The sequence below is a fragment of the Marmota monax genome, unplaced genomic scaffold (genome assembly GCF_021218885.2).
Source record: "Marmota monax isolate L192 unplaced genomic scaffold, Marmota_monax_Labrador192_F-V1.1 WCK01_AAM20220418_F8-fsc00019, whole genome shotgun sequence".
NCBI classification, from domain to species: domain Eukaryota; kingdom Metazoa; phylum Chordata; class Mammalia; order Rodentia; family Sciuridae; genus Marmota; species Marmota monax.
Genome location: NW_026695242.1, coordinates 13,036,611 through 13,050,517, shown reverse-complemented (window position 1 = coordinate 13,050,517; position 13,907 = coordinate 13,036,611). Strand labels below are relative to the sequence as shown.

At 31.1% G+C, this 13,907-nt stretch overlaps 1 protein-coding gene across 1 annotated transcript; it reads left to right on the top strand.

Annotated features, from left to right (window-relative positions):
* The first annotated feature begins 1,243 nt into the window (after positions 1-1,243).
* On the top strand, positions 1,244-3,830 carry LOC124076032 (nuclear autoantigenic sperm protein). The gene has a single exon (XM_046419758.2). It carries the CDS (start codon positions 1,358-1,360, stop codon positions 3,725-3,727), a length of 2,370 nt encoding a protein of 789 aa, XP_046275714.1. The 5' UTR covers positions 1,244-1,357; the 3' UTR covers positions 3,728-3,830.
* The last annotated feature ends 10,077 nt before the right edge of the window (positions 3,831-13,907 follow it).

The window sequence follows — 13,907 nt, the reverse complement described above, 5'->3', positions numbered from 1 at the left end:
AAATAACAGGATAAAGGGGTATAAATAAAATTATTGTTATTTTCTTCACTAATGTGAAATTATATTATTTTAAGGTAGAAATGTTAATGATGTTCGTATTCCCTAGAGCAACCACTGAAAAGTTTATAACAGAATATGAAATTATAAAGCAGAGAAATAAAAGTGAATTCAATTCTCTTAAAAAAAGACCCAACTATCTATCTATCTATCTATCTATCTATCTATCTATCTATATATATATATATATGGATATCCATATCCATATATATATCATGTAGTACTCTTGAAATTTAAGCACATGACAAGATTAAAATAAAAAAATAAATGTATTGATTTATGGATCTTAGACATAGAAAACTACAGAGCTATACTACCAAAAATTAAATAAATAAATAAGTAGACTCCAAGACAGGATTATTACTAGAGATTAAGGGAGACTTTTTTATAACTTTAAAAAGTTCAGTTTATAAAGAGAAGATAAATCTAAATCTGTTTGCACCAATTAATAGAGACTCAAAATACATGAAGCATAAAATAGACTGTACTAATGGAATGAGAAGATAAATTGACAATTATAGAAGATAATTTTAACTCCTCAAGTAATTGCAAAAATAGACAAAAAATTACAAAGTATATGGAAGATTTGAGCAACACTTTCTACCCAGTTAACTTAATTGGTATTTGCAATATGAGGAACCAAATACATTTAGAATATACATGTGCAGCCAGAGCACAATGAATATTCAATAAAATATTTCACATACTGCACTACAGAATATTGCACTAATGTTTTAGAAAGCAAAATTATATAAACATGTTTATATTAAAACTGAATTAAGTTAGAAATCAATAATAAAACACCAGAAATATTCCAAATACTTACAAATTAAGCTATACAATTCTAAAGCCCTTGATCTAAAAATATAACACAAGAGCATATTAAAAATATTTCAAAGAAGTAAAAATAACATCACAATATGCTAAATTTTGTGGAAAGCAATTAAAATGATGAACAGAGAATATGAGAAATTAAAAAGTCCATGCTAGTGACCAACAAAAGGTTAGAACCAATAATTTCAGTTTCCTTTTGAAAATGTAGAAAAAGAAAAGCAAAAGATAAAATCAGAAGGAATAAAATTATAAAGAGAAGAAATAAGTGATAGATAAAATGGTCAAATGATAGAGAAAATCCCAAAACCAAAATTGTTTCTTTAAGAATCACATAATTTTGGGGCCCCAGCGGCGAGGGTTCCCTAATCTGCCATTTTCTGTCCCCTAATAAGTCTCTGGCGTCCAGAAATCCCTGTTTTCCTCACAGGTTCCATTCCGCTCACAGGTCCACCACTTGAGGGGAACGATGGCCACAGAGTCCACAGCCACTGCTGCCATCGCCGCGGAACTGGTTTCCGCCGACAAAATTGAAGATGCTCCAGCTCCTTCTACCTCTGCAGATAAAGTGAAAAGCCTGGATGTGGATAGTGAAGCTAAAAGACTATTGGGATTAGGACAGAAACATCTAGTGATGGGGGATATTCCAGCAGCTGTCAATGCATTCCAGGAAGCAGCTAGTCTTTTAGGTAAGAAGTATGGAGAAACTGCTAATGAATGTGGAGAAGCCTTCTTTTTCTATGGAAAATCACTATTGGAATTAGCAAGAATGGAGAATGGTGTGTTGGGAAATGCCTTGGAAGGTGTGCATGTGGAAGAAGAAGAAGAAAAAACAGAAGATGAGTCTCTGGTAGAAAATAACGATAACATAGATGAGGAAGCAAGGGAAGAGTTGAGAGAACAGGTTTATGACGCCATGGGAGAAAAAGAAGCCAAAAAATCAGAATGCAAGTCTTTGGCAAAGCCTGAAACTGGTAAAGAACAGGAGAATGAAATGGAGAAGGGTGGAAGAGAAGATATGGATATAAGTGAGCCTGCAGAGAAGTTACAAGAAAAAGTTGACTCGACTTCAAATCAGTTAACTGAAACTTCTGAAGAGGCAAAAGGAGCATCAGCACCAGAAGGACCGAATGAACCTGAGGTCACTTCTGAGAAGCCAGAACAGGAAGCATCAGATGCTGAGGAAGGAAAATCAGTTTCTGGAACTGAAGTTGAGAAAGAAGAGTGCAGAGAAAAAGGAGGTCAGGAGAAGCAGGGAGAAGTAATTGTGAGTATAGGGGAGAAGCCAGAGGAAGCTTCAGAAGAGCAGCCTATAGTGACTCTAGAAAAGCAGGGCACTGCAGTGGAGGTAGAAGCAGAATCTGTAGAGCCAACAGTCAAGCCAGTGGATGTGGGTGGGAATGAAGTAAAGGAACCAGTAGCTACCTCTGAAAATGACCCAGGAAAGGCTGTCCTTGAGCAACTGGTAGAGCAAGAAGTACATTCTGCTGAAGAGTCAGAGGTGGTGACAACAGAAGCTGAAGAGGTCTCAGCTGCAGAGGCTGGATCAGAGGTCTCTCAGAAGCCAGGGCAGGAAGGCACGGTTTTCTCTAAAGATGTTGCATTCAATGGACTGTCAGCTGCAGGAGATCAGACTCCTATTGAACCAAAGACTTCTGCAGAAAGATTGACAGAAACAAAAGATGGCTCAGAGGTAGAGGAGAAGGTCAGGGCGGAGCTAATTCCTAGCCAGGAGAAGACTAAGCTGCCTGTAGAAGAGTCTGAGGCAGCTGGAGATGGGGTTGAGACCAAGGTAGCCCAGAGGGCCACAGAGAAAACACCTGAAGACAAAGTTAAGATAGCTGCTAATGAAGAGACAGAAGAGAGAGAAGAACAGATGAAAGAGGGTGAAGAAACTGAAGGCTCAGAAGAGGAAGATAAAGAAAATGACAAGGCAGAAGAAACACCAAATGAATCAATTCTTGAAAATAAGTCTCTTCAAGAAAATGAAGAAGAGGAGATTGGGAACCTAGAGCTTGCTTGGGATATGCTGGACTTAGCAAAGATCATTTTTAAAAGGCAAGAAACAAAAGAAGCCCAGCTTTATGCTGCACAGGCACATCTTAAACTTGGAGAAGTTAGTGTTGAATCTGAGAACTATATCCAAGCTGTGGAGGAGTTCCAGGCTTGCCTAAACCTGCAAGAGCATTATCTAGAAGCCCATGATCGTCTTCTTGCAGAAACTCACTACCAGCTTGGTTTGGCCTATGGATATAACTCTCAGTATGACGAGGCAGTGGCACAGTTCAACAAATCTATTGAAGTCATTGAGAAGAGAATGGCTGTACTAAATGAACAGATGAAGGAGGCTGAAGGATCATCTACTGAATATGAGAAAGAAATTGAGGAGTTGAAGGAATTACTACCTGAAATTAGAGAGAAAATAGAAGATGCGAAAGAGTCCCAGCATAGTGGGAATGTAGCTGAATTGGCTCTGAAAGCTACACTGGTGGAGAGTTCTACTTCAGGTTTCACTTGTAGTGGAGGAGGTTCTTCAGTTTCCATGATTGCCAGTAGAAAACCAACAGATGGTGCTTCCTCATCAAATTGTGTAACTGATATTTCCCACCTTGTCAGAAAGAAGAGGAAACCAGAAGAAGAGAGCCCCCGGAAAGATGATGCAAAGAAAGCCAAACAGGAGCCAGAGGTGAATGGAGGCAGCGGGGATGCTGTCCCTGGTGGAAATGAAGTTTCCGAAAACATGGAGGAGGAGGAAGAGGCTGAGAATCGGGCAGAAAGCCGGGCAGCAGTGGAGGGGACATTGGAGGCTGGAGCTACAGTTGAAAGCACTGCATGTTGAGAGGGAACAGAACCTTCCTCCCAAGAGAGTGTTTTTGTATATAATGTATTTTTTCACTTTTGGGGATTCTTTTTGTATAACTTCAATAAAGATTGTAAGCAAAGGTTAAAAAAAAAAAAAAAAAAAAAAAAAGAATCACATAATTTGAAAGAAAAAAAAAATGTTAGCTACAATGATACAGGAATTAAAAAGGATATTGGCACACAAGTTGCCAATATCAGGAATGAAAAAGGATATATCTTTACAAATTCTAAATGTATGAAAAGGATAACAAAGGATTGTTATGAGTAACTATGGCAATATAATTTGATAACCCATAAAATTTATGAACTCCTTGAAGACAAATCACCAAAATTTATACTGGAAGAAACAGTAAACCAGAATAGATCTGTATTTTAAAAAGTGTTGAAAACTCAATGCCAAAATGAATTCAATGATGAATTCAAACCAAGTTTTAGGAAAAAAAACAACAACACAATTTTACACAAAAGTTTAGAAAATATAAAAAGGATTAACACTTCCAAATCATTTTATAGAGTCACATATCTCTTACACTCAAACAACAAATAAATATAAAAAAGAAAATTACTGAACAATACCTTTCATGAACATAGATTGAAAATCACTCAAAATAATTTTTACAATTCAACACAGAAAAATATAAAAACAGGATAATCCATTATGAATAAGTAGTGTTTATCACAGGATATCATTTTGTTTATATAGGGGAAAGTAAATGAGTATTATTCAACTAATGAAGATAATTAAAGTTCTAAAACATATAATAATAACTTGAGATGAAGGAAAAAAACATTTGAAAAGATTTAGCACCCATTTTTGTGAAAAAATAACTCATAAATTGGGTAGACTGTAAAAATAAAGACATAGTAATTGAAAAGGGAGATGCAAAAGTGGCTTTTTTCACAAGGTCCATGATTCCACAAATGGAAAATCCTAGGAAAATTAAGCATATCCTCTTATTAAATGTTATAAGTTCGAAGAATAAAAAGTCATTCCTTTGATTTTCCATCAACTAGCAAGGAATATTTAAAAAATAAATGTTAATATAATTTATATTGCATCAAAGAAATCAAATATGTGAAGTATATTTGAGGAAAGATATGTTATACTTCTAGTTTAAAAATTGTAAAACATTGATGAGAATGATTAGTAAGCATGTAAAATTGGATGTTCTTGCATTGAAATAGATTAACATAAGTTAATTCTCTAGATCTTTCTCCTGAAGAAATTAACAATCTACAAAATTTACATAGAAATATTAAATACTTTAAAAAGCCAAAATAACTTCCTAAAGAGAACAAAATTTTAGTACTTACACAATATGATTTCAAAACTTCAAATTGGTGTTGGTATAAAAATAGACAAATTAATAGTTCTAAGAGAATAAAGGTCAGATGTAAAGGCCTAAAACATCAATGCAATTCAAAAGAGAAAGAAAAGACTTTCAAAAATCGTACAGGAAAGTTGGATACATGTAAATAAAAAATAAAATAAAATAAACAGCCTTTCTTACATTATGTATAGAAAATAATTTGAGATGTGTCATGGAACAAAATATAAAATTTTGAAATATGTGACTTCTACAATTAAACGAAGGGATGTAGAATGGGAAAATAAATTTCAGGACACAAAATCAATGGAAGACAAATTGGGAAATCACAGATTATGGAAAATATATATATATATATATATATATATATATATATATATATATATATATATATTTGAAAAATGACCCATTCATACTGATTAATAATATCCTACAACATAACATAGTAAATAGAAAATAGCCCAATAGAAATGGAAAAAATATTTACATAGATATTTTAAAATACAAATTTATGAAGAGCAATAAATATACATAAAAGTATGTTCAACATAACTAAGTATAAGTCAGTACAAAGTAAAATTACAATTAGATACTCCTGTATTCTCATCAGAATAATTAAATCTTAAGAGTCTGACAATATTAAATATTGTCAGTATTATTGACAAAATATTGACAATATTAAATATAGCTATTTTGTGGAAGAACCAGAACTTTCATGCATTGTTAGTGGAAAGTAAAAGGATAAAAACATGTTGTAATACTTTTAAATAATTTCTTATAAAATCACACATGAATTAACCATATTATCTTGTAATTCCATCGCTAGGTATTTATCTGAAGTAGGAAAGAAGAAGAAGTGTTACAGGAAAGGTATCAGGTGTTTTATTCATAATAGATCCAAAATTAAAACAATCCAAATGTGCATTTACCAGATACGGGTAAAGAAATTATGGTATATTTACAGAGTGGAAAACTGTTCAAAAGTCTGAGACATGAATTAATCTCCAAAACATGTATATTATTCTGTGTAAATAAAGCCAAACATGAAAGAATAAAAGCTAAATGATTTCATTTATGTGAAGTTACAGGTTCCAGTAATTGTTAGTAAACTATTGGATAAAAAAACAAAACAAAGCAAACAAACAAACAAATAAACAAACAAAAAACAGTAGTTGCCCAGGGGACAGGTTGATAGCAGAGGTGGAGGAGAGAAAAGGAAGAGCAGAGTAACCACCAGAGGATATATGGGCATTTTGGGAGGTAATGGAAAAAAAAAAAATATATATATATATATATATATGAACATATATATGTATATAAATATAAATTTACATATATATGATACATTTATGTCAAAATTTATTGAACAATCAACATATGTGCATTTACCTTTATATAAATAGTGTCTCAACTTTTAAAATTGAAAAATTGAATAGAAATTTAACACCTCCGAATATATAATTTATATTCTGTGTGTCTATCTGTTCCCAAAATTCTCCAGGGTTAAAAACTGTGGACTAAACTGAAGTCCATTAATAATATCATATTGCAGTAATTTCCTTTCAATACTAATTTTATTTTACTTTCTCTTTCTTGCTGATTAATTTAAATACTCCCTATATAAGATGGTGGTTATTTATTATCCATGTCATTCTTTTCATCTCTAAACCTATGAGATTTGCACTGATTAATGTTCAAAGATATTTGGATGACTTTGGACCGACCTGAGCCTATCAGTGAAGATATCCAGAGATCAGCACGATCTTTCAGCCTATAATCCATCACTTTGAAATACACAGCACACGATGCGAAGCTGATTTACTGTCACAGCCACTTCAACACTGCTTGCCATCACCTAAGTGAACCTTCTTGAAAACTGATAAAGTATATACCAATGCTTAATCTCACAAAACTAATTATTTTCAAGATAAATTAACTAAATTTTTATTTTAAATCAATATGGCTAGTTTAATTTTTTTTGGCAAATCATCTCAATTTGTTTGTACATTTCTCACTCAACTCATCTTTCTTTCTCTCCTTTCTCTATATATGTGGAAAAATAGTCAACACTTTTCTTTTAGAGATCAAGGAACATGTTTTTATATAATTTAAGAGAACATGATGGAAAGTTGGATTATTCCATTTATATAATATGTGTAATATTAATGAACTCACTTAGCTTTCTGAACCTAATCTCCACTGCATTTAAGGGATAGTAAAATAGTGTCTGCCCCATAGGGTTATTGTGAGAAATAAATGCAACATCCATGTCAAGCCCAGTGCCCAGTAACTTTGAATACCATAATAAATATTAATATTTTTTTTCTATAGGTTTTATTTTATCATTAGCAAAAAGCTTTTCTGGAATGTAAGAACACCAATGAGAATCATAAATATACTGAGAATGTTGATACTAAATTATATTATTCACTTAAAATAGATTAATATTTTTATTAAGGCAGAAAAATGCTTGAATTAAAGTCAGTGGAGTAAGTAGATGCCATGCATTGCCTAGGCCACAATGATAATTTTTCCTTGTTCACTGATGATTCTGCACTATCAGTATATAACAGTTAAGATATACAAGATATCTCAATGTCTGTAGATCACAATATTATATAAGTAAGTATTTGGAGAAATGAATAGAGTACCCAAGAACTATACAAATATGTGTGTGCATGTATATTACATATATACATGTACACGGTGTTTGGTTTTCTTGGAATGAGACTGGTATTAATGGTAAAATTCACTAAGGTAGAACATCAATGGGAAGATTTTGAGTTTCTTAATTTTTGTCTGTACTATTCAAATTAGCATTCCACTGCAAAAAAAATTAAAGTATTTTTGACATAATGGAATAATCTAGATGAAAATATTATATAATTTTGTTAAAAACACATGGGTACTTTCTGAACTTTCAAAAACTTGGACCTTGATTAAAAAGGACCTAAAGAGAGACGTGTCAGAAATGATACAAATTCATTCAACAGATATATGAAAAAAAAATGTTCATCATCACTAGCAATTAGAGAAATGCAAACCAAAACCACTCTAAAATTTCATCTCCCTCCAGTCAGAATGGCAGCTACTATGAAGACAAACAATAATAAGTGTTGGTGAGGATGTGGGGAAAAAGGTCCACTCATACATTGCTGGTGGGACTGCAAATTGGTACAGCCAATATGGAAAGCAATGTGGAGATTTCTTGGAAAAATGGAAGTAGAACCACCATTTGACCCAACTGTCCCTCTCCTCAGTCTATACCAAAAAGACTTAAAAACAGCATATTACAGGAACACAGCAACATCTATGTTTATAGCAGCACAATTCACAATAGCTAAACTGTGGAACCAACCTAGATGCCCTTCAATTGATTGCACATATAAAAATTAAAATAGAAACACAGACTATCATGTATATGTCTTATACAGAGATCTAAGTGGTACATTCATACAAACCCCTGAATGTATTTCTAAATTTTGGCAGGCAATGTGCATTTATCCTTTGAATTTAGATACAAGATCTAATGTACTGTAATGCTTATCTTGTTTTTTAAATTTACTCCTTACTGATTCTTTCAATTGATTAGAGGTCTGCCATTCCAGACCACATTTGATTAAAGGAGTTATAGAATGTATACCAACTAAGCATTTAATGTCAATCTCAAAAACATACTGATAAATAATGTGTTCTTAGTTAAGATATAAAGTGTTATAGATATCTTATTTTTAAAAAATTAATATTTTAATTCATAATCATGGAAACTTCACTGGGAGAATGTCGGTTCTTATAGTTCATAAAAATATTTTATAAAGACTCTCACAAACACATTGTGTAGTAGCATTGTTTATTTATTTGATTTATTTCCTCCTGACAGATTCTGGAAAATGTATTGGATACCTATTAAATTGTATTTTTCATTATTCACTCCTGACTTTATTGGTTTAAATACTGGAATAAATTTATATAATCTATGAATTAGTATAGAAGCTAGTAGTTTTATGTGGAAGAATAAGAGAACATACAAAATCTATATATTTATGTTTGATTTATTTTATTGTGAGAAAATTTTAGATTCACAGAAGAGTTACAAAAATTCTCCAGAGTTCACATGTTCCTTTTGCCTAGTTTTGCCCAATGTTAACTTACATAATCATCTACACATATCAATACAAAGAATGGCTCTTGTTAAAATACTATTACTAAACTATGTGTTTTATTTAATTTTCATCAGTTTGCCACTGATTTCCTGTTACTGTGCATTGAATGATCCAACCCAGGCTACCATTTTGCATTTAGTTGTCAAGTCTCTTTTGTCCTTTCCCATAAATAACAGTCTCTTCATCTTGTCTTTCATAATCTTAATATTTTGAAAATATCTGTTCGGTTATTTTGTGGAATAAGATCAATCTGATATCTTTTCATGATTACATTGGGATTTTCATCTTAATTGTTATTTTTAAAAACACATAATAATGGTACCTATTTATGGAGTGAAGTGTGATATTTCAATGCATGCTTACAACCTCTGGTAAACAACTTAGTTAGCTACTACATGAGTGAGAATATGTACTATTTGTCCTTATGTGGTGCTTATTTCACTTAATATTTATTTTTCCATAAATAATAGGATTCCATTTTTCTCTATGGTCAAATGATATTTCATTGTAAATATATACCATATTTTCTTTATATATGTTTTTAATAATACCCCACTGGACAATTTACATAGGTTTTTAAAGTAAATCCTTACACGTAGTATAATGTTTTAAAAGATCATCAATCTTGTATCATATACCCTTTTTCTTGTTAAACACTATTCCATTTTATAGATATATCATATTCTCTTTACTCAATAATTTTTGAGCATTAGGCTATTTATACTTTTTTGACTCCTATGAATAATATTGTTACAAACATTCATGTATGTTTTTGTGTAGAGATGTTTTTATTTATTTTGAATATAGGTATAAGAAATGGATCATGTAATAACTCTATATTTAGCATTTTGAAGAACTTTCACATTGAATCCAGTGAGGGTACATCATTTTCCATTCACATTAGAAGTGTATATATTGTATTTGAAGATTCAACACTGTTAATATATCAGTTATTTAAAACAATTGCAATCAATATCCAAGACACCTTTTTTAGGTTTTGAAAATCTGATTATAAAATGTTTATGGAAAAATAAGCTAAGATAGCAAAAACAAAGCTAAATAAAGAACAAAGTTTGAAAACTAATATTACATCATTTCAAGACTTTTTGTGAAGCAATAATAAGAAAGTATGATATTAGCAAAAGGAAAGGCACATAGTCTAGTAGAATGGAATAAATAGCCAATGAACGGATCAGTATGAATATAGCCAACTGATCTTTAACAAAGGTGTAAAGAAAATTCAGTGGAAAACAAAGGTTGCCTTTTAGATAAACAATGATTTTTTAAAAGCATGCCCATATGCAAAAATGTAGTTAAATAAAATAAAATGGAAAAATCAACCTGTATCTCACATCTTATTCAGAATTACAAAATTTAGACCTTAAATCAAAATGCAACATATAAAAATCATAAAACTTTAAACAAAAGAAAAGGAGGTCAGTTCCACTTTGTATTTACCAGTTTTAGATACAACCCCAAAACCAACCATGCATCTCAAAAAAGAAAAAACACCCTAATATTCATATAAGTCTAAGTAGTTTTATGCTACTACTTCTTTTTCAATTTAAAGTAACAAACTTATAGAATTGGTGGAGGCATAGTACAAAAAGGTTCGATTTTTTTTTTAAATGAATCATGCTAGAGTAAATAGCTATTTTGATAGTCAATCACCCCCAAATATTTTAGGATGCATTTGCTATTTAATTCTCCAAATATTACTGCTCCCTTTAGGGAGGAACAATGTTTAGCAAACTGTACCAGGAACATAGTATTTTGGAAGCACTTGGTCACACCACTTCTCCTTCTGGAACTGACATTCCACACTACTTCTTCCTGCAATGGGTTGTGACTTCCCTTGTTGTACTGACACCACATTAAACGACATGTTGTGCCCAGTGATTTGGCTGGGACTTACCACTGACCTTTACATTCAGATGTCAAATTTAAATAAGATGTCTAGTAAAATTCAAATTCAGATTAACAAAATAGTTGTTTTTTTATTTAGTATATTCCAAATATTGCCCAATAAATAATTATACTTAAAAATCATTATATCCTATATTTTATTCACTAAATTTGGCAACCCTATTTTCAAGTGGGTGCCTTCTCACCCAGCTTTGCCTCTACTTTCTGCTCTGGATCACCAAGTCACCCCAAAAATGTAAATCAAATTATGACTATTATTGAGGTTCCCTAAGATGAATAACAGTTACCACTCATTTCAGTTGTAAGAAATTTTTATTTCTCTTTTGTAATCATTAATAAGACTTCTGTTTTCTTATCAAAAATAGAGAATACTAAATCAACTATTAGATATTTTTCTTAGACATTGTTTTCATGTCCTGTATCTGTGTATTAATCAATATCAGATCATCAAAAAATGAGATAAAAAGTTTACATTTTAAACAATAGTAAAAAATATCTGTAGCCCTGAATCATAGTTCTGACATTATCCCTGCTGTAGTTTTGTTAATGAAGTGTCAACCTACCTTTTAGCTTTCTGATACAGTCATTTAGGAAAGTATGGGCAACTGAATTTCTCAGTTACTGTTATTTTCTAACCTAGACAGGAATATTCCTAGACAAGAAACGCACCCACGTACATAGACACACACACACACACACACACACACACACCCTTGCTCTTGTTCAAGTTTCAAAAGGAATGTTGTTCTTTTTTTTAATTTTTTTTTCAGTTGTAGATGGACACAATACCTTTATTTTCTTTATTTTGTTTATGTGGTGCTGAGGATTGAACCCAATGCCTTACAACTGCGAGATGAGCACTCTACCACTGAGTCACAACCACAGCCCCAGGAATGTTGTTCTTTAGGTATGTTTTCCTTATATCTTTATATAGTAAATATTTACCTTATTACAAACAATACCATGTATATAAAGTTTTAGACCAGTTATTTTAATCTAGTGCAATTTAAATAATGTTTCATACTATAGATTTACCAACAAAAATTTATAAAACTAGGAATGATCTGTGCAATTAGAGGTTAGATATTCTATTAAGCACAGAAAACAAAATCTCTTAGAAGTTCAAAATTACTTTGTTTTAATTACAACATACATATATATATATATATATATATATATATATATATATACACACATACATACACACACATTATATATAATATATATTACATAGTAGAACTATGGATTACAACATACACACATGTATATATAAACAGGTACATTACACAGTCATTATTCACTCCTGACTTTATTAATTTGAATACTGGAATAAATTTATATAATATATGTAATCAGTATAGAAGCTACTAGTCATTTTATGTAGAAGAATAAGATACAAAATCTATATATTCATGTTACATAAAATATAACATATATATGACAAGTAAGTTAATGTAAAACATTGACATAAATATTTCCCAAACTTATATATCATTTAGGATCACATATGTTTGGGTGTGTGCATATATATTCAGCTATAAGGAAGGTATGTTTGCCTTATGTTTCATCCTAGTTAATAAATGTATATAAGTATCCCTGTTCCACAAGTATGTCATATATATGTTATATTTTATGTAACATGAATGTAATATACATAGTCCTATATATGTATATATAAACATAGTCATATATATATGTATGTATATGTATAGTACATAGTAGGGTTATGTAAGTTAACATTGGGCAAAATGAGGCAAAAGGAATGTGTGAACTCTGGAGAATTTCTGTAACTCTTCTGTGAATCTAAATTTTTCTCAAAATAAGATAAATTTAAAATAAATATATAGATTTTGTATCTTATATGTGTAATATGGATTGTAATGCATTCTCTTGTCATATATAACAAATTAAAATTAAAAAACAAATGTAATAAATTAATTCAAATTTAAAAAAATAAAGAATAGGTCATCTAAATAATTGTCCAGCATATATTTTATATATTTCAGTCACAACTCTGATTGTCTTTAGAGAAAAAATTATATATTAATTTATAAGCTAAAGACGATCAGAGTTATGACTGAAATTTGTTATATATGACAAGAGAATGCATTACAATCCATATTACACATATAGAGCACAATTTTTTATATCTCTGGTTGTACACAAAGTAGAGTCATATCCTTCATGTCTTCATACATGTACTTAGGGTAATAATGACCATTGCATTCCACCATCTTTCCTACCCGTATGCCCCCTCCTTTTTTCTCCCTCCCCATTTCCCCTTTGCTCTATCTAAAGTTCATTTAACCCTCCCATTCCCCCACTCCCTGCAGCATACTTTTTAACCATTTAGGTGATATTTTAAAAATGTTAATACAAATATCCTGGGGAGTTAAAATTAGTCCCTTTTTATTGTTAAATGAAAGATCTGATTTCTTTTTAAATAACTGATTTACATTCAGCACATTATTTTTTATAAGGAAAAACAGTACTGTATTTGAGTGATTTTGCTTTCTTGACCGATAGGTTTAAACTCTTTCAGACTACTGTATAAACACTTTACTTATACATAACCTAATGACATGTGTTTATCATTTTGCTGAAAAATAGATTACTTACTGAAAATGACTGACCTAATATGTTTGAATTCATCTCCTATTATATCTGTAATCCTTTGGCACTTGCCCTTTATGTTGCCATTTTAATAGCAATCTGTGACTACTTATTACTTCAAAAAACA

What these genes read in the sequence shown, in the direction of transcription:
- LOC124076032 (XM_046419758.2), top strand. Translation starts at nt 1,358, where the DNA reads ATGGCCACAGAGTCCACAGCCACTGCTGCCATCGCCGCGGAACTGGTT.